Genomic DNA, 22,418 nt, shown 5'->3' with positions numbered 1-22,418 from the left:
GGATAATGACGAAATGGTGACAATACCCCTCTGTTTCCACTTCAAGCCCCTTCCTGAAGCCTTCACTCCTAAAGTGTCAATTTCTCTGAAACTCAAGGCAGTTGGGGAAGTTGGAAAAAGGAAGCCCCCTAAAGCATGTTTGAGAATTTTCTGAGAGACTCCTTTTCAGTGCAGACCAGCAGTAGCTGAGTTTAGTCAGGTCTTAATATTGTGTCTCTCCCTTATAGACTAAGAAAAATTTGCCCTGTGACTTTGACAGCCTTTGATCCAGCCCAACCACCATCTTCATTTTGACTACCCTTATCACAACTGCAATTTCTAAAACGTCTCACTCATATTGGGAGCAGTTAGACTTTTGTAAAATTGTTTGAAGGATAAAAATAGCACTAAAGTGAAAGGAATAAAAAACGAAAAAACAATTTGTGGCAGAGAAGCCTTGGGAAACATATTCCATCACTATGCTATTGTCCCCAACTTACAAAGCTGAGTCTATGGAATGGCAAATTAAGAAACTGCCCCAGGCCCATTCTTCTATTTGTTGGGGGAGGGAGAGAAGGGAAGGTTCACTGATTGGTAGGACTAGATAATCTGAGCTTCTGAGGGATTCTGGGGATCCTAGAAGGCAACAGCAATGCCATAGCATCATGTGTTATAGTTATCTCTGTGTCTTATCTAACTAATAGACTCTGAGATCCCATAGAGGAGAAACCATGTGATCTCAATCTTGTATATTCCCAGTAGCTAATAATGTTCTACACAATAATAGTCTCTCAATAGATGTTTGTCAGATGAATTACAGAATGAATCGATGAATCAGTGAATTAGGACTTGTATGTCACAATCTCTGCACAAACTTTTCTCCTGTTCAGGCAAGCAGCCCCCTCTCCCACACCCACAGTCATACTATCTAATCATCTCCCCCAACCGTTTTCCTTTTCTTCATCTGTATTTGGGGAAAAAAGAAAAAAAATCATCATGGAGGAGATCACACATACACACACACACATGCACACACACACATACACTTTCTATGATTGGACCAAAAGGCTAATGTGATTCATTTAAGCTCCAATCTAGTAATGGGTTCTAACATTCTGCTTCTGAGATAATGATAGCTCTCTGTTTGTCCACAGGGTGAGCAAGGACTACCAGGTCATCCTGGGAAGCCAGGTAAAAGAGGATACCCAGGAATGCAAGGCGATCAAGGACCACATGGAGATCATGGGATGAAAGGGCAGTCTGTATGTGCCAACAAGGAAGCATGCCACATACACATTCTATCAAGCAGGTCATCAGTTTGGAATAATCACCATCATCTCTGTTCATATTGCAGGGGGACCATGGTGACCAAGGTTTGATGGGTTTCCAAGGATTCCCAGGTCCAAAAGTAAGTTTACATATTTTCTGCTAGTTTTGATCTATCTGCAGAAAAGATATTTGAATGTCAACATCTATTCCCATTTTAGTAATATTTGATTTATTGATATATTTATACATACATATTTATACACATATATGTAATATGATAAAATATGTCCTTCATCCAAGATGATACCTTAGAGCATCTAAGCAGTGCACTGGATAAAGACCTAAACTTAGAGTAAAAAGACCTAAGTTCAATTCCAAATTCAGACACTTAATAGCTGTGTGATCCTGAACAAATCACTTAACTCATCAGAGCTTTAATGGCCTCATTTGCAAAATAGGCATAATGACAACATTGTACTACCAAACCCCCAGGACTGTTTTGATGAAAATAATAAGCAAATGTGAGTTATCACTAAGTCATAAAGGCAATGCCATCTGAATTGGCAGAAGAAGTATCGATGCCAAAGAAATCATGGTTCCTTTAAGTACAGAAGCATATGTATTATACATACATAGATACATACATGATCATATGTGGTAGCATTTTTAGAAGGTGCATAGTCAAGAAGCATTTATGTGGTAGCCACTTTATGCCAAGTACTGTGCATAGGTATATCCTTTTTAAAATTTTTTCACATTTCATAATCTCCAAAATTTAGTCTAAGGATTTCATCAGATATTGTTGATTAGTTTTCTATTTCTATTTCTAGTTTTCTATTGTTTCCTTATGTTCCATTTTTGGAGAATTAGTTTTCATAGATTAATGTGAGTTTTTTTCATTTGTTAAATGTTCATATACAGATAAAGCTTTTTGTTTATAAATGTATTTGTAGGGGCCTGAAGGAGATGTTGGCATGGTTGGAATCCTAGGCCCTAAAGGTCCTGTTGGTCAAATAGTAAGTGTAAAATTAAATTCTACTTAATTGGGAAATAACTGGGGATTTTCATTTACTATAAATTCCATGTTACTAGTCATAAAGCTCATTTTGCAATACTAAAAAATACGATTTGTCAAACTGATTCTTTTTTAGCTTCTTTTCTGTTCTTGAACACTTAATTTTTAAGAAAAAAAATAGTAGCAGCTTCTATCACTCCCCTGGGTATGCACTGATGACTTGTTTTTGTTATACGTTAAGTTATAGAAAGTTGATACTTTTTCAAGGCAGCTAGATAGTTCAGTGAATAGAGCACTGGACTTGGAATCAAGAAAACTCATCTTTGGGAGTTCAAATCCAGTCTTGGATACTTACTAGCTATGTGACCATGGGCAAGTCATTTAACCCCATTTGCCTCAGTTTCCTCATCTGTAAAAGGAGCAGAAGAAGGAAATGGCAAACTGCTCCAATATCTCTGTCAAGTAACCCCAAATGGGGTCACAAAGAGTCAGATACAACTAAACAATATTTTTTAAAACTACAGTCATTTCTTTTTATCCCAAGCTGGACAATCTAGAGGTAGGTTTATCTATAGCAAATAGTCTTCAAATCCTTGTTCATGTTACACATTCTACTAATTGTACTCTGCTAACATTGTAATTTCCATTCTTGCTAAACCTCCTGAAAACTAGCAGGAGCCAAAAGTACTTTTAAAATATAAATTTTTATAGAAGCTTTTCATCAAGAAGTCTAAAAAGAAAGTTTGAAGTTGAGGAGACAGAGGAGGATTTCATAATTTCATTAAATTTTAGAGCTAGAATGGATCTTAGAGATCATGTAGATTGAGCCCTTCATTTAACAAGTGGAGAAACTGAGTCCAGGAGATGTTAAGCAGTTGTCCGAGGTCACAAAGGTATTTCCAGCCATTCCATTTATCCATTATTTATTAAGTTCCTACTGTGTTCCAGACACTGAGCTAGGAACCAGAGACACAAAGGTAAAACAGTCTCTATCCTCAAGGAGTTTACATTTTAAGGGGAAACTACAAGGATGGATAGATGGATGGATGGATAGATAGATAGATAATTATAGATATATAAGTAGATTAATCAAACAAATACTAGGTAGATACAAGGAGAGAAAGGGATCTGTAGGAAGAGGAAAGGCCTCATACAGAAAGGGATGATTGAAGAGTCTTAAAAAAACAAGAGGAAACCCTAAAGGGCAGGATTGGAGAGCGTGAGTATTCCAGGCATGAGACAATCAGTGCAAAAGGACAAAGAGGAGAAATGGATTGCCCATGTACCTCAAGTTATCCAGGTTGGCTGAATCATAGATTCGTTGACTTACTCATGAATTGGATTTAAGTGAGGCAGAGATGCACAAAGTTGTCTGACTCACATTCTCCTCTAGACAAAAGTCAAGATGATTGGTGAAGGCCCAGAATTCAGTGGGTCATTCTAACAGGTGATAAGAGCTTAGGAGGTACAATAGTGGTGGCTAGCCTATGTGTTCTATCCATACCCCCTCAGGAGTTCTAGAAAAAGACCTCTACCCTGTCAGAGGAGAGGGTTTGGAGGGGAGTGATATGTAAGAGGTTGAAAATATAGTATAGGGTGAGGTTGTCATGAGTTTTACATTTCAAGCGAAGAGTCCATACCTGATCCTTGATAGAGATACTTGGGAATCACTGGACATTTTCTGAGTAGGGGATGACATGATTAGACTATACTTCAAGAAAATTACTTTGGAGACTGTTGGATTGGAGTGGGGAGAAACTTGGGAGAAGAATGACAATTAAGAGGTTATTGAAATAGTTCAGGTACGGGTGATAAGGGCTTGACTTAGGGTAGTGGTTGTGTGAAAAGAGAGATGACTCTTTAGGAGTTGTTGTGGAGACAGAAACAACAAAGATTTGAAAAGAAACTGAATATGTGGGTTGATGATAATAGCATTTATGTAGTTCCTACAGTGTGCCAGGCACTGTGCTAAGCAAATATTATCTCATTTCATCTTCACAACAACCCTGAGAGGTAGGTGCTATTATTATCTCTATTTTATAGATGAAGAAACAGAGGTAGATGGAGGTTAAGATATTTGCCACCCAGTTAGTGTCTGAGGCTGGATTTGAACTTGGATCTTGCCGACTCCATGCCCAGCACTCTATCCATTGTTCCACCCACATGGGTGAATGAGGAATGAAGGATGACACCAACATCATAAATCTGGGTGACTGGAAGGATCATAGTGCCCTTGACAATAATTTATTGTTGTTGTTCCGTCATGTTCAATTGGGTTGTCTTGGCAAAGATGCTGGAGTGATTTGCCATTTTTTTCTCCAGCTCTTTGTATAGATGAAGATACTGAGGCAAATAAAGTTAAGTGACTTGCTGAGTTAAGTAAATGTCTGAGGTTGTATTTCAACTCAAGTCTTCCTGACTCCAGACCCAATGTGCTGTCCACTGTGCCACCTAGCTGCCCTTCTGACAATAATAGGAAAGTCCAGAAGAGAGGGAAAAATCACTGAGTTCTGTGATTCTGAACCTATTGATTCTGAGATGCCATCTAGATTGAAATGTCTGAATGCTTATTCTATGGGACTGAAACTCATGAGACAGACTAGGACTGGATATGGCAGTCAGCTGCACAGAGATAATATTTGAGCCTTTGGGAGCTGTTGAGGACATTAAATTAAAGATTGTAGAGAGAAAAGAAGGCCCAGGACAGAGACATGAGGTTCACTGCCATTACTGAGCAGGATCAAAAGTAAAAATTCAGCAAAGAAGGCCAACAGGGAGTAGTCAGTTGGGGCAGAAAGGAAACCAAGTGTTCATATATATCTATAGATAGATAGATAGATAGATAGATAGATAGATAGATAGATAGATAGATAGATAGATAGATAGATAGATCTCTATACATATATATATCTATACATATAGATATATATATACATATATACATATATGTATGTATATATATACATATATGTGTATGTGTATATATATATTCCACTTTCCTTCTGTTAGGATGCGTGGTCTAGAGTTAGTGGATACCCAAACAAAGTTTATTTTAAGATCCTGCCTCTGTGATTGGCAGATTACTCGATATACTGTTGAATAACTGGGAATGATATGCTTCAGACTTTGAGGTCTGCCCTCAGTAATGCGCTTGACATCTTATAAATTCATAGAATATCAGGTATAACTTGCAGTCATATAAAAATATATCCAATGTAACCTTGTAAGCTCCAAAGCTTGTTGCAAAAAAAAAAATTGACTTGTAAATTCTTGAGAACAATAATAATGCATGTATTCATGATGTCAGTAAGGAACAATTAAGAGAACAGACGACGTGAACAAGAACTCGAAAACAATATTTGCCCCAGATAAGCCGACCTCATTCAGAAGGAATTTATATTCTGGAAGTACGAAACTCATTTCCATTGTTATTTATTTCTTTGAACCTTCACTAACTGAAACTTACAATGCCTCAGCATATTGTAAGAGAGTTTATTCATTGCTTTCCTCCAATATTGTATTCCTTGACTTTGTTTCGTTCTTTGTCTGATAGCATTCCTAGATCAAATGCTGAATATAGCATCAATATGATCCTAGTTTATGAAAGCACTTCACACTGATTGAGCAAAGATTTAATAGATGTGGTGATCTGTACTGGGGTAGGGAGAATATAGTAATGTATAGGATATGGTAAGCCACTGATAATCCACAAAATATTATTTCTACACAAGAAATAAGTTCTTAGGGGTTGTTATGGGATTTCTGTCATATAGATAATCTGATTTTAAAATGATCTCTTTCATTTTGCTCCTGCAGGGAAACACCGGCCCCTTTGGTAGAGAAGGCATCATAGGTCCAACAGGGAAAACTGTAAGTTTGTCTCATCCAACATCCTACTTCTTTTGCTGTATCAGATTTTCTCAGAATCAGGCTAATAGGTTCATCTTATATAGGGCTAGTCCTGGAATTTGTGACAGTCATAACAAAAGAAGTTGGCTTTTCCTCCTCATGACCGGCTGCTGACAACAGATGGAGATGCAGTAAACACGTATAAATAGTGAGATCAGCAGCCAATTCTCCAAGCAAGCCCTTTGGCCTCCTTCTGATTCATTCAGCTCTTCCTGAATCTGGGTAGAAAGAAGGGTTTCTCCCTGTATTAAGGACATTCCTGTCCCTGAAAACCAAGAAGAGAAGGGTGAGCACCTTCTGATGTAAGGTGGAAGAAACAGCTTAGGATTGGTCAAAAGTAAGCTAGAAGATAATGACAAAGCCCTAGTGAGTCTTCCTGGCCAGGATTAGTCCATTTCATGTCACAGGTTAGGGTTATTTTTTAAAATGTCAAGGGCAAAAAGAGGACAGTGTAATTGAAAGAACATTGGACTGACAGAAGACCAACGTTCCAGTCCAGTTCTACTAATTACTATTCCTGTGACCACAGGCATGTCTCTTAATCTCTCTGAGCCTGTTTCCTTGTCTATAAAATAAGGAAAACAACATTTTCCTTGTCTGATTTACCAGTTTTCTGTGAGAAAAGTGTTTTTTAACAGCAAAGTGTTTTATAAATGTGAATTGTTATTACTTCTCTGATATAAGCTGAGAGACACACAGGGAGAGAAAGAGAGAGGGGAGAGAAAGAAGGGAAAGATGGAGGAGAGAGAGATGAAGGAGAAAGAGACAGGAGGGAGATGGGGAGAAAAGAGAAAGAAGAGAGAAAGAAATAGAGAGGAGAGAGCAGAGAAAGAGGAGACAGAGAGGAGAAAGATGGGAGAGAGAGAGAGAGTGGGGGGGAGGAAGGGTAAGAGGGAGGGAAAGAGAGAGGGGAGTTGTCAGGACAAATATGGGGGGCAGTGTGTGAGGTCAAGTTCATCTTCCCAATTTTATTTTATTTTTATCATCCTATTTGGACATTGTGAACCTCTTTTCTGGGGGTACTTTGGAGGTAATGGTATATTGGGTATGTTTCTTTAAAAATAGGGAAGGGTTTTCAACAAATATGGTGGGCCATCTCTAACACAAGCAAGAAGGCAGTATCATCACCATAGACTCCTCCACTATGCTATTCCCTTGCCTCAGCCCATATTGGCAGAGAAATACCTTCCTATATGGATGAACCTTTCCTTCAGTATCCTTTATATTGCACATCATGTAGAATTTGACCCTACCAAGATAATGGTATGTTCTTTGACATGGGGCCAGTCTAGATGTCCCACTCAGAACTCAAACTCAGCCTCTTCTCCCCAAAGCTGCTTCCCAGCCTCCCTGTTTCTCTTAATGGTGCCATTAGTCATCCAGGCTTATAATCTTTGTGTCTTCCAAATGTATCACCAGAAATATGTGCTATACTTGGGAGTCTAGTCACTACTCATACTGTGTAAGACTCACACCTCTCATACCTAGGTCTCCTAGGCCTCTAGGTGGGGAGTAGTTGGATCACTGGACCTGAAGTCAAGAAGATTTGAGTCAAATCCAGCCTCAGACACTTTCAACCCATGTGATCCTGGGCAAGTCACTTCACCTGTTTGCCTCAGGTTCTTCATCTATAAAATGGGGGTAACAATAGCACCTACTTCCAGGGTTGCTATGGGGGTTAAATGAGATAATATTTATAAAGCACAATGCCTGGCACATAGTAGTTGCTTAATAAATTCATGTTCCCTTTCCCAGATAAGCAAGTGAAACACTCTATTTCTTTCGGAGTTTGCTTTGATCACTCCAACCTGTTGTGATACAGCATATCTAAGTTACCAGTAATTGACCATCAGCACAGTTACATCATTCAATCAATAATCATTTATTAAATGCCTACTATATACCAGGTATTTTTCAAAGTGTTTGTGATTCAAAAAGAGGCAAAACACAATCCCTGACCTCGAGAAGTTTGCAACATGCAAACAAATATATACAAAGAAAGCTATATATGAAATAACATTTAAACTCTCTCAGGGTCCTAAGAGTTATTGTGTTGAAAAAAAAGTACACTTTCCCTACTCACCACACTGAGCCCCAATCCAATGAGTTTACAATCTGTAGAACCATGAATACAATCAGTATATAATGAGTATGCAATCCGTACAACAGTCTTCTACAATCTATACAACAATCTATATGACAAGGTAACTTGTCTTTACCATACATGAAATTTATATGGCCAGTTATTCACAATAATGAAACTGTTAGACCTTAAACATAACCATTTGTTAAATAATCAAGCAAAAGAAATATTATAGATGCTAACCTGTTAAAGTAAATAAATAAATAGTAAAATATATTACAATACACATGTGAATGCAGAGCAAACTTTCCTATCAGAGTATTCAAAATCCATGGTAAAAGAGTGGAAAGCTGCGGTAGATGGAGCTCTGGGTTTGAAGTCAGGAAAACCTGAGTTCAAATCTGCCCTCAGACACTTACTAGCTATATGACTCTGGACAAGTTGTTTAACATTTATCTGCCTCAGTTTCCTCATCTGTAAGATGATCTGGAGAAGGAAATGGCAAACTACTCCAGCGTCTTTGCCAAGAAAACCCCAAATGGGGTCATGAAGAGTTGGACACGACTGAAACAACTCAACAGCAAAAATGAGTGTAGCAGCTCTCTTTAACTTAAATAATTGCAAAGCTCATCAAACTGGCTCTTTCTGAGCTATACAGATCATCCCAGACAGTTATTCATCTATCCTGTCCAATTCTCTGTCCCATAAGAACAGAGATCACAACAGCAGGGCTCCAATTCATCTTGGAAGATAAAGCAGCTGACCAGTCCCCTCCACTTTTCCTCCTCTGGCCAGAGGTGGAAGCAGAGAGCAACTTCTCCATCTCTGTGGGACCGAGAGGCAATAGCATTTCTCAATAGGTCAATTCTTTCTCTGACCAATCACGAATCACTCCGCTGAGCCTATCAAGTCAGTATCTGAACTCCAAGAGCAGTGATCTGCCCTGTCTGCTTCTCTTGATGTTACTGGGTCTTCAGTGACTTAAATGACACAGTCCTGACTCTCAGCGACTCACCCTTTACTTTAAAGAAAAATCAAAACTCCCCAAATTTCCCCAGGAAAGATGACAGACTTTTTAGGTTATTTCTCAGTCTTCAAATATTTATGATTTCTCATTTTCTTAGTCTTATTCTCTTGAACCATAAAACAGATGCAAATTCACACTATGCTTATAGCTTTGAGGATCTCAACTTGGTCTTCCATCTTGTATCTTCATGATTACATTTGTCTAGTTTTTAATAAGTAAAAGATTTGTGTCTACCTCTTTCAATATTAAATTTAATTTAAAATTTAATATTAAATTATTTTCATACAAATGAGGCATCACTCTACCTCGCTGAGAGAGATCCAAGTTTTCAAATCTATGCCACAGATCATTTTCTCCCCAAAATTGTCCAAATCTGATCTGAAATCTGTTCCTTCATATACATATTTTATTAGTGTATTTCTTAACATTATTTTCTACTCATATTAGGAATCAAAATGTCCAGCCACAACAGTAGCAGTATCCTGCATCTTTTGACCATCAACATAGATCTCTTCCTTTGCACAAAAAGGCTTTCTCTGCTTTTTCCAACATTAACTCTTCCTAATGAAAGGAATTTCTCATCATGCTTTGTCAAGACCTTTCCTTTACATCTATCCGATTCTGCCTATATCATACTTACCTGTGTTCCCAATTTAACTGCCTTCCTCTACTAACTGTTAAACTCCTTGAGATCAAAGGGTGTGTAATTATTTATCTTCCCATCATAAGAGGATATAGGGCTGAAGGAATGCAATTGGGTTTGAACATGCAGAATTTGAAGTAGCAATGGGACACTCAAGTAGAAGTGATTAGTAGGTAGGGACAGAGTAATAATGTTTGGGAGAGCAGATACGGCTAGAGACATAACTTGAGTAGTCATTAATATTAGATAAAACTCTGAGAACAAATCAGTGGTCTAAAGGAGAGAGCATATAGGGAAGTGTGCGAAAAGCTGAGAATTAACTTGGAAAGGGTTCAAAAATGGAAAAAAAAATCAGAAGGGTTAGTTATGGAGGTAGGTGAACCAAAACAGCGAAATATCACTAACTCCTTGGGGACAAGTAGATGTGAATATTTGTCAATGTCAAAAACATCAGAGAGAGAAGAGGAGTGAGGAAGAATGAAAGGTCATTCTTAACAATATGGAGGTCACTGATGACCTTGGAAAGATCACTTTGAGCAGATATGAATAGGGATGGAAGACTTATTGTAGAAGAATAAGGGGAAACCAGCTTGAGACAATTTTCAGAGAAATAAAACTACTTTGAGGAAACAATAGGGAAGGTTTCTTAACCTTCTGGTGCTGCAGACCCCTCTTCCAGTTTGGCAAAGGCTATGGACCCCTTCTCTGTTAACCAACTAACATTTGTTAAGAGCCTACTCTGTGTTAGGCATTGTGTTAAGTGACAAGGATGCAAAGAAAGGTAAAATTAGTCGTTGCTCTCAAGGAGCTTACTAATTTAATGGGAGAGACAACATGCAAACTCTGTACAAGCAACATATATAAAGGATAAATTTGGAGATCATCAACATAGGGAAAGCACTCACATTAAGGAGATTGGAAAAGATTACTTGCTAAAGGTGGAACTTTAGCTGAAATTTGAAGGAAACCATGGAAGTCAGGAGGTAGAGATGAGGAGGGAGAGCATTCCAGGCATGAGGGATAGTAAGTAAAAATTCCCTGAGTCGGGAGATGGAGTATCTAATGGAAGGAACAGCAAGGGGTAACTGTTTTGATTAGACTAGGTGGATTAATTCCTTATTTTGGTGTCTTAAAGTGCAAGCCCAAGCTAAATGAAAAATTATAGATAGTAAAACTAGCAGAACATAATGTCAATTAGTATTTTTTTAACATATCAGAAGTAAAACTGGAATTTGTAAAAACTAATGAGAAAACTATTTGGCTATGGTAGAAAACTCATAAATATTACAAATTGCCATGTTCCTGAAATTTCATTCCCAACCACACTGGATCAGAGTACATCTCTGAAAGTTTTTAAAGAATAAAACAAAATACATAGGAGTACAAAGCAAACCAATTTCATGGAAATACTTACCAAATAACTAAAAAAATAGTTCATAGTTAAGAACCTTGCAATAAAGTGAATATTTTTCCAAATTTGGGAGACCTGATCATTCTTGAAAGAAAAGTGAGGGGAGCAAATAGATTAAAAAATTAAGATGCTGATGAAGGATGATTCAATCCCTGTGAGGAATTAGCATCTGGGAATAATTTGGAGATTTTTTTATTAAATGCATATAAACGAGAGTGAGGAAAGAAAAAGAACATTCCTCTGCTGTTAGAGAGGTTCTATTGTGTGAAAGGCTCAGAAGAGAACATCACACTGAAACAGATTCACAACTAGAAAACTCTGTGGCTATCAATGCACATTTTTCTAAATTTTTAGCATTCCCCACTCCGAACTTCAAAGTCTATGAGGGAAAATCTAATGAAATACATCATCATTCACAAGTTGATTGATCAAGATGAAGTAGGTGATTGTACAGAAGGATAAAATGTTAATCAGTCAAAGAAAGTGTTTGTGACAAAGAAATGATGAACCAAGTGAAAGAGATCTGTTGGGATCTGCTTATGAGTAGATTACCTAAAGTTTCTCTTCTTTCTCATGAGGATGAATTACCCAAAAAATGCATAATGTAATTAGGTCCTTTTTAAATAAATTCTCCTTTTATGTATTTCCCATGCTAAGAAATATCTTTGAAATAGGGATTTCAAATATATATATATATATATATATATATATATATATATATATATATATATATATATATATATATATATATGTAATATATAGATATAGATAGAGAGAGAGAGAGATGTTGGGAGAAAGGGATTCCTACTTTCTTTTAAGCAATAAGAATTCCACAGTTTAGGCTTTGGCTACTCAGTGGTATGGAAATAACTGTTTTGACTACAGTGAATGAATTAACTGGTTATTTTGGTGTCTTAGAGATAAAGCCACAGTCAAATATGGAAGGAGAGATAGTAAGACTAACAAAACATCAATTAGTACTTTTAAATATATCAGAAGGAAGACTGGAATTTACACAAGCTAATGAAAAAAATGTCTCGCTGTGGTAGAAAAGATATAAATAGTACAGTTTGTCATGTTCTTGAAATTTCATTTGCAACCACAAGAACATGTAATAACTAACATACCAGGCAAATCCTCCTTTTCTTTCTCTTTCAGGGACCCAGAGGTGAAAAGGGCCATAGAGGTGAAATGGTAAGTTTAAAAAGTTTTTTTTTTGTTCCTAATTGTATTTCAGTGTCATTTGATGTTGAGTTGTTAGGAAGTATAAGAAATGCTTAAGAGCAGCTAGGTGGCAGAGTGGATAGAGTACCAGCCCTGGAGTCAGGAGGACCTGAGTTCAAATCCAGCCTCAGATAGTTACTAGCTGTGTGACCCTGGACAAGTCACTTAACCCTGTTTGCCTCAGTTTCTTCATCTGTCAAATGAGTTGGAGAAGGAAATGACAAACTACTCTAGTATCTTTACCAAGAAAACCCCAAGTGGGGTCACAGAGAGTCAGACATGACTGAAATGACTCAACAACAAAATATGGAATATTTATGACATCAGTTAAAACATGCTAGATTTAACTAAACATGTTAAAGACATGAGAAACAGTAGGGGAAAGTAAATAAAAAGCTAACTTTAAGCCAGAAAGATGTGGATGCAAGTCCTGCCTCACACACACACACACACACACACACACACACGTATGTATGTATGCATGTATGTATGTGGGTCAATAGAGAAATATAGACATAGATACATATATAGATGTAGATACAAATGTAGATATATATACATATATAGATGTAGATACAAATGTAGATATAGATATAGTGGCTGTTCACTCCCATTGATTGAAGGAGTCTTCTCATTCTGAGGTTTCCTATAGCAATGAAAACACTGTCCTGTCCCTATAAAAAGTTATATACAACTTTAAGAAATACCAGTAGCCCCCATCTGTATAGCATTTTGTAGCTTTCACTGTATAGTTTAAACCCTTTCCCACAAGAAACTGAAGATATCCATTTAACTCTGTTGGCCTGTTTCTTCAACTGAAAAAAATGAGGGGATTAGATGAGAAGATCCCAAAGTTTACTCCTAACTCTCAATCCTGTGATGTTTAGTAGGTGTTGAAAGACTCATCCTATCTAGTTTACAAGAAATAAAATTAATATTAGGAGAAGTTAGGTTAGTGGCACCTGGTCATACAGCTGGTCTGTGGGATCGACCCCCCCAACTCAAAACTAGGTTTCCTGAACCCCCTCAGTCCAGTATTCTTTCTGCACCAATTCTCTAAAAACAAGCTCTACAAAATCCCTTACTGCCCAACTGTGTGAAATGGAATAATTGCTTCATTAGACATATCAAGAGAAGAAGGATGCTTCCCAGCTCAGTAACAATCAAACAAAAACATGGCCCATCTATGTCTGTACTTTCTTCACTGGAGTACAGTGGGACAGAAGGAGGTACACATCATGGCTCCCTGGACACTGAAGTGAACAGCCACCCAGGAAGCATGGCTAGGTAGATGGGAGCCAACCTGGCCTGCCTGCTCTGTGTTGACTATTTTCTAAATCTAGAATGTACTTCCTCCACTTTTTAGAATCTTGTTTCTTTCAAGTGTTACATGCTACATGAATCCTTTCCTAGCCTCACCACCCCTTGATACTAATGTCTTCCCCCAAAAAATTATATTGAATCTATTTAGTGTATGCCTACTATGTATATGTCATCTCCCCTGGTAAGCTCTGAGAGGGCAAAAACCATTGTACTTTAATATTTGTGCTCCTGACACAATACCTTGTATATTAATAAATGTTTTTAATTCATTGACTAAAATGCTACCCATTTTCCTTGAGCACAAGAGAATTATAGAATTTTGGCATTGATAGAGACTTCAGTGGTCATTAAGCAATCAACAAGCATTCACTAAGCTCATGCTTTATGCTGGGCTTTGTGCTAGACTCTGAGGATACAAATACAAAGAATAAAAGAGGATTTAATTCCATAAATTAAAAATAAAATAAAGAAATAATAAAACAATCCCTATTCTCAGAGGCATTACATTCTAAGACAGGAAGATAGCCACAATCAATCAACAAGGGTTTATCAAATGCTTCCTTCTTCCCAGGTACAGACAGAGAATACAGAATAAAAGTTAAAACAGTTCCTCCTGTCCTCAAGAAGCTTACCTTCTAATGGGGAGACAAAAATTGGTATATGCAAAATAAATACATAGTAGATGGAAGGTAGCCTTAGAGGGGAAGATGGCTGAACAGACAAGGCTTCCTGGAGAAGATAGCAGTCGAGATGATACTTGAGAAAATCTATATGGACCTAAAGGATAAATATTAAGAAAATAAATACAAGGGAAAGAGAGTACTAGCAGTAGGGGAAGGGAGTCAGAAAGGGCTTCCTGTAGAATGCTAGCATGTGGGTGAATCTTAAAGGAAGAGATTCTTTGAGTCAGAGATGAAGAGAAAACATATCCAGCCACATGGGACAGCTAGTGCAAAGGCAGAGACAGTAGAGGGTGCTGTGTGAAGCACCTGGAGATCAGTGTGGATCATAGAATGAGGGAAGAGAAATAATGATGTATGATAAGGCTGAAACGATAGGTTGAGGCCAGATTGCAAATGGCTTTGTAAACAATAAGCAGAGTAGAGGGATAGGGAGCCACTGGAGTAGAGTGAGTAGAAGAGTGACAGTTCTATTAAGGACAAACACTTTAACAGCTATGTAGAGGTTAGACAGAAGTCAAGAGGGACTTGAGGCAGCAAGATCAAATGGGAGTCTGTTGCAATAGTCTATTGGTGGCAGTCAAACTTGTAGAAACAGAGGCCACTAAACCAGATATGAGAATCCCTGAGGGCTGACTTAGCTTTAAAATATAATATTGACTTATTGACAGATTTAAAATATAATATTATCAATATTATATTGTAGTTTTATTTATTTTGTTAAATGCTCCCCAATTACATTTTAATCTGGTTCAGCCCACACTAAGGACTATTGACTGGCCACATGCAGCCGCTAGGTGCATGTTTGAACACCTCTGTTCTAGGCAATTGGGGTCTGAACTAAGGAGGTATCTGTGTGAAGGAAGACAAAAGCTCAGATGTGACAGATGTGGTGAGGGGAGAATGGTAAGATTGGAAAGATCAGATACATGAGGTGATGGAGAGGGAGAAGGAGAGGATAATGCTGAGGTTTTGAATCTGTGAGACTATAGAAACAGTGGTACCCCCATGTAAATTGGCAAGTTTGGAAGGATACTTTTTGAGGGAAAAGATAAAGTATTTTGGACATGCTTTTGGACAAAAGGGTTTTGGACAAGTTGAGCTTAAGCCATTCTGAGAAATCCATTTTGAACTGCCCAATAGGCAGTTGGTGATACAAGACTCAAGTTCAAAGGTGAGTTCAGGGATGGATATATAAACCTTTGAGTCATTTGTATAGAAACAAAAACTGATAATGTCACCAAGAGAGAGTCTAAAGATAGCAGAGAAGACTCAGGACAGAACCTTAGGGAACACTTACAGTTAAGGAATATGACATAGATGCAAAACCAATGAAAAAGATGGAAAAAATCAAACAGTTAGGAGAACCAGGAAGGAAGTGTAGCATCACGAGAGTTCAGGAGAGATTATCTAGAAGAAAATGGTTGAGTGTAGACTTGGATATGTTTGAAGAGAATATGGGGCAAAAGAGTATATAGGGGAAAATATAGGTGGGCAGAGGATGAGGATTAGAGAAAGGAGGTACATCATAGAATTATAGATTTAGAGAAACAAGGAGCTTAAAGGCCATTAAGTCCAGCCATCTCATTTTAGAAATGAGGAAACTGAGAAACAGAGATTAAGTAACAGATTAAAGTTACATAGTTAGCATATCTGAGGCAAGATCTGAACCCAAGTCTTCTGACTTCAAGTTCAGGTCTCTATCTACTAAATCATGTTCCTTCTCAGTGACTGAGGAATGTAGTCTACTGGAGAAAACAAAAGAGTATAGAATCAGGCAGATATATAAAAGAGCTGGTCTTGGCAAAGAGAAGGATCTCTTCATCAAAAACTATAGGGAGAGTCCAGTTGAAGTTATATAACATAAATTTGTAGTCTATTAGTCAGTACATGTATGTTCCTTCCACCAGTTCCTTTCAGTATCATACGAGTAGAAATGGAGGAGGCAGATGGTGTAAGTAATGTAGGGTTAGGATTTGACAAAGGATGAACAGCTACAGGAAATAGGAATAGTGGGATTTGAAAGATCACAACAATGTAGAGTTGAATTGGTTAAGTATAGAATGATTATTGGAAAAGGAGGAAAGTGACATCAGAGCAAGAGTACCGGCCTGAGAAAGTATTGAGAGGTAAAGGAATTGGTGATCTCAATGAAGAAAGAGAGTGACACATAAAGTCCAAACATAATTGACAAAAACACTGTTTCTGTAACGTACCTGACAAGTGGTCATCTAACTCTTATTTGAAGACATACATGGCATGTTTATCAAAAAAGGGGGAGTCTAGTACCTCTGAAGAAAACCCATTACACATTTGGATAATTAATTGTTGGGAAGTTTTGTTTTTTTTTTTTAACATACAGGCTAAACAATCCTTTTTCAACTTCTTATTGATCCAAGTTCTTTTCACTGAAAACAAAAAGAACACATCTTTTAAAAAGAAATCTGAACTTAATATAAGGCAAATAAAGTCAAATATTCACAATAGGAAAAGAGAAAAGTATTATAAATGAAATTTCAAGTCTCTATCACATATAGCTTGTTTTTCTTTTAAGTGTAGATTAAGTTCAATCTTTTAAAGCTTTCAAAGCTGTCCTACTTCTCTGTGATTCTTTCTCACCTTCTATTCTCTGTATTAAAAAAAGATTCCTCAATAACCCTCTTTTCTTTTTCTTTTTTTTCTTTTTTGTTACATTCTTGCTATTCCTTCCTCTCCTCCCATCCACTACCATCGGGAAAGAGGGAAAAACAAAGCCCTTGCAACAAATCCAAAAATTTATGCTTTATTCTCTGTCTGGAGTCTGCCACCTCTGCAGATAATGTACATACCATCATCATCATCATCATCCTCATTACTCTTGACCATTGATCTCTGTCGTTGAATTGATCCAAGTTCTCATAGTTTCTTTATTATGATGTTATTATACAAATTATTTTCCTGTTCCTGCTCATTTTATTTTGTATCAGTTCACATAAGCCTTTCTAAGGCTTCTCTAAAACCATCCATTTTATGATTTTTGTGGTACAATAATATTTTGTTAGAGTTGGGTAGGTGGTTCAGTGGGTAGAATACTGTTCCTGGAGTCAGGAAAACCTTAGTTCAAATTCGGCCTCAGATACTTAAGAAGCATGCGATCCTGAGCAAGTCATTTAATCTCAATCTGCTTCAATTTCCTCAATTGTAATATGGTATAATAATAGCACCTATGCCCAGGATTGTTGTGAGGATCAAATGAGATAATATTTGTAAATGATTTAATACATTCCTAATGCATAGTAGGTTCTTAATAAATGCTTGTTTCCTTCCTTCTTTACATTCGTATTTATCTAGCCATTCTCCAAAAAATAGAAACCTCTCTAGTTTCCAGTTCTTTGCTATACCAAAAAGATCCACTATGTTTTTGTATATATGAGTCATATTTCTCTTTCTTTTTAATTTTACATAATCAGAACTGTTCATTTTATCTTCCTTGATACTCTGTTCCTTGTTGGGCAATATTAACTCTCTCCCTACCCACAGATGCAAAAAACATTTTCTTCCTTTTTCCTCTAATGTGTTTATGACATCACTCTTTATGTCTAAGTCAAGTTTCTATTTGAAGCTAATCTTGGCATATGGTAGAAGATGCTGATCTATACCTAATTTCTGCCAGACTACTCAGAAGTTTTTATCAGAGTGAATCCTTACTCAGTAATTGGAGTCTTTTGGATTTATTGAGTGTCATTTTACTGTGTTCACTTTCTTCTGTATGTTGTTTAGTTACCATATGACACAAATCCACTTTGAATTAATGACTTGCAGTTCATTCCATACCACAGTAACTACTTAAAAGAATTATTTTTATGTATTCATTCATAAGAAAATTGAAGGAATTGTGAGGTGTTTAGCCTGGATAAAAGATAACTAATGGGATGGCACATAATAACTTTCTATAAATATTTGAAGAGCTATCATATAGAAAAGGTTTTGACTTCTTCCATGCAGTCCTAGAAGGCAGAACTGGGAACAATGGGTAAAAGGTTCGGGAAGACAGATTTGGATAACATGTCAGGAAAAATCTCCAAGCAATGGAATTTTCTCAAAGTGGAATGGGCTGCCTTGGGGAGTTGTGGCTTCCTCTTTACTTGAAGTCTTTATGCCAAGGCTAGATATCCACTAGCTGAACATGCTGCAGACAGATTCTTGTTCTTTTTTTGAGTAAGATTAGATGGCCTCTACAGTCCCTTCCAACTCTAAAATGCTGGGGGAAGAATTTACTTTGTCAGTAGGTCTTACCTCAGAAGTGAAAGAAGAGAAAAATTATTACATGGTGATGGTTACTAGAGAAGAAAATCTCACATTGGGGAAGGGAAATGTTAAAAGACAGAAGTAGTGATTAAAAGACTGAGAGGGACATAAAATTTGGGAACGATAACAATGAGACAACAACGTTACTTTGGGGTAAAGTCTGAGAACAGAAACATAGAGAGAAATGCACCCTCTGGTACAGGTTCAAAGAGAGAAACAGAAACGTTGTAGCATTTGTCCTGCTCACCAGAAAAGAGAATCCAAGGCTAAGAAAGTAGCCCTGTATATATTTGCCACTATGTTTCCACCATTTCTTCCAGGTTAACCATGTTGCATGTAGAGTACCATCCTTCTTGTCAAAGTTTCTACAGTCTACACTTTTGCTCCCTTAGAAATGGAATTACTTATACAGTAACAACAATATTGTTTTATGAATAACTTTGAGTGAATGTCAGATTTAGCTTTCCAACTATCTTGTCCTGAATATATCTTCTCTTTTCTAGGCTGAAGAATTCAGTAACTATGCCTCATATGATATAACTTCAAGTCACTGACCATCTTCTTTACTCTTTCATGTACATATTTTGCCAGGGACAGCTAGGTGGTTCAGTGGATAGAACACCAGTGCAGGAGTCAGGAGGACCTGAGTTCAGATCTCACCTCAGACACTTGACACTCACTAGCTGTGTGACCTTGGGCAAGTCAACCCCAATTGCCTCATCCTGGATCATCTCCAGTCATCCTGTTGAATATCTGGTCACTGGATTCAGATGGCTCTGGAGGAGAAGTGAGGCTGGTGACCTGCATAGTCCTTCCTCTCACTCAAAACAAAGTCAAGTGAGAGTCATGTCGTTATTTCTCTGATGACATGGTCTTCTTCTGCAACGAAGGACAAACACACACGCATATTTTGCCCCATCATTCTCCAAATATGTGGTCAGAACTGAGCACGGTACTATATGAACTTGGACATTATTAAGATGTTCCTAATATAATAGCTAGCATTGATATAGCACTTACTGTGTACCAGGTGCTTATGATCTTGTCTCATCCCCACAACAACCTAGGGTTGTTGCCTGTTGCCACAGGAGAAATGCTATATACAGAAGACAGAAATGGGACCAACAAATGAATTATCATTCAACTTAAAATAAGAAAGAACAGAGCAGTACAGAGATAGAAGACACAGCCTTGTGAGCTAATGAGTAAAAGAGATATCGTAGGAAGACTTATAGCAGAAACTAAAAAGCCATACTGTACAATTGGTCAATTAGCATCTATTAAGCACCCAGTGCATGGAAGATTAGAATACATCACCTTTATAGTCTCCTTCCTACTCAGAGATTCTCTTCTCATAGTAAACATCCATTTAATATTGTTTATAAATAATGAGAAATCAACCAGGGGAAAAAATTGCGCACAAAATTGAGAGGGGAAGTCTAGAATAAGATAATCAGATTAGACCATGAGAAAGAAGGCACTAAAGTATAATTTTCTAAGCTATCATATTGCAGCTTTTTGCTGAATACTATATTTGTTTCAATTCAGAAGTTTTATGGCTAAGAAAAACCAGGAGGTTGGCCTTTGCTTTCAACAATTCAGCTAACTACTTAAAAATATTGATGGAAACAATAAAATAATTAGTTTATTTTCTTTTTTAATGGAAAAGAACTGATTTTTGTGCATTTGTTACTTCTTTCCTTTAATCTCATTAGAGTTTGTATTGGTTTATAAAGGTAAACCTATAATTCCTAGGGAACATTAAGTTAATTCATGAAAATTTCCAATTAACTTTATGTTGTTATTGGGTTAAAAAGAAACCAGTAGCATTTCTTAAATTGTCATTAGGGACTTCTCAGTGCATTCTATGAAGGGCTTTATGTTTAAGGTGATCATTTAAATAATTAATTGACTAAAAACTCCTAAAGATTTACTGTATTTTAGAAATATAATATACCCAAGGGGTCCATCCCAGATAGTGGTACTACAAATAGACCTTTTTGAATGGAATTTTATTAGCAATGAATCTGTGAATCAAAGCAAATTGAGATATATTACCTCTTTGTAGAAATAGTAGAAATACAATGGCTAGTCAAATTTTCTAGAAAGTTGCTTTAGGAATTTATATTGTCTCATTGCTCCAAAAATCAAGTTACAATAAGATTATAGTGTTATTGAGCAACAAGAAAAATACAAAGAAAGTTGTAACTCATTGGCTACCAGAGAAATTTGGATTTTCTTGGAAAGAACATTTAAACTTTCACACCTGTAATCTGACCTTTGTGTAAGCTAATCTTGATTGAAGACAGATCTTTTCCACCGCTAATTTGTGACTCCTTCTCTCCTTTGCTGCCTAGTGGGGAGGGGAGGGACATTGCTTTCTATTCTAAACTGCTACCAAAATGATTTTTTTAAAAGCAGTTCTATCTCTGCCTCTCCCCTACCCTTCTGCCTGACTGGGAACTATATTTAAAATCAGTCTTTCAAAATCTTTGCCCCATCCATATAGTCAGACTGCGCACTTGTCAGATAAATCTGTCCCATAGATATCAGACAGTAATCCCCTTCTTCCTAAAGTACTGCAAGTTTGTCAGTCAGGTGTATAACTAGGACAGGGACATCAGGGTTTTTTCCCCATCATGGACACTTTAGAGGGGGTCTTCCTGGTAGACTTGTCCCAGCAGATGTTTTTTCACTGTCTGGTTTCTCCTGTGGCAATAAGCCTCATATTGGGAATACTCCATTCCCTTTCAGCAGTTGAAAACCTCATGGTATCTTGGGCTCACTTCCTTCACCCAACAGCCAAATTCAGGGTGTGCTACCCCCATAGCTTCTGCCACTTATTCCTGCTGCAAAAAAAAGTGAAGAAAAGAAAAAAATTACTAGTTGCAGATTTATCAGCAGACTAAATTTTGAAAGATTACAAAATATCCTGACTAGCAAAAACCTTACTTTTTTGTAACAAGATGAAGGAAAGGACCTTGCAGATATCAGTGAAGCAAAATCAAGAAAACTAAAAGTTGATCTCATTAGCAGAAGAAAAAAAGAAGAAGAAAAAAAAAACAGAAAAGAAATTGTCAGGAACGATTCCAGCAGGAGATAGATGGTGAGATCTCCATACATCAACAAAATCACAGATCCAGCCCCACTCTAGATACTCACACACACACACGCATGCACATACACACACACACATATATATACATATTTATATGTGTGTGAATGCATGCTTGCACTCATATATTTGTAACCCTGCATCAAGAGACTTCTGCTTGACATGGTTAGGCACAATCAGCAGGCCCTTTACCTCTCTCATTGGCTCTTCTGTCCCTACCCACATTCAGCAGTACCTGAAACACCTCAAAGTTTAGCCATTAAAACATTCTTCTCACTAATCTGGACCTATTTCCCCAACCCTTCTGTGAACACAAGCATTTATTCCTCGAAGAGTGGCCCATACCTTCTCAAGTGAAAGCACTCAGATTTACAAGGCACCAAACAAAATAGGTTGGTTTTTTTTAATCCATTAATGTTTTAGACAGGACTTGGGCCTGAGAGCATAGAAAAC

At 37.2% G+C, this 22,418-nt stretch overlaps 1 protein-coding gene across 2 annotated transcripts in view; it reads left to right on the top strand.

Moving 5' to 3' along the window:
• The window catches only part of COL24A1 (collagen type XXIV alpha 1 chain), a 376,860-nt gene that overhangs the window by 336,935 nt on the left and 17,507 nt on the right, over positions 1-22,418 (top strand). For both annotated transcript variants that reach the window (XM_072648923.1, XM_072648922.1), the window contains exons 50-54: positions 1,134-1,241; positions 1,334-1,387; positions 2,202-2,264; positions 6,080-6,133; positions 12,495-12,530. In XM_072648923.1, coding sequence (XP_072505024.1) covers positions 1,134-1,241; positions 1,334-1,387; positions 2,202-2,264; positions 6,080-6,133; positions 12,495-12,530 — 315 coding nt within the window. The remainder of the gene's footprint in view (positions 1-1,133; positions 1,242-1,333; positions 1,388-2,201; positions 2,265-6,079; positions 6,134-12,494; positions 12,531-22,418) is intronic.

The sequence above is a fragment of the Notamacropus eugenii genome, chromosome 2 (assembly GCF_028372415.1).
Source record: "Notamacropus eugenii isolate mMacEug1 chromosome 2, mMacEug1.pri_v2, whole genome shotgun sequence".
In the NCBI taxonomy this organism is placed as follows: domain Eukaryota; kingdom Metazoa; phylum Chordata; class Mammalia; order Diprotodontia; family Macropodidae; genus Notamacropus; species Notamacropus eugenii.
Note: the sequence above shows the minus strand (reverse complement) of the source record. Positions and strands in the feature narration are given on the sequence as shown.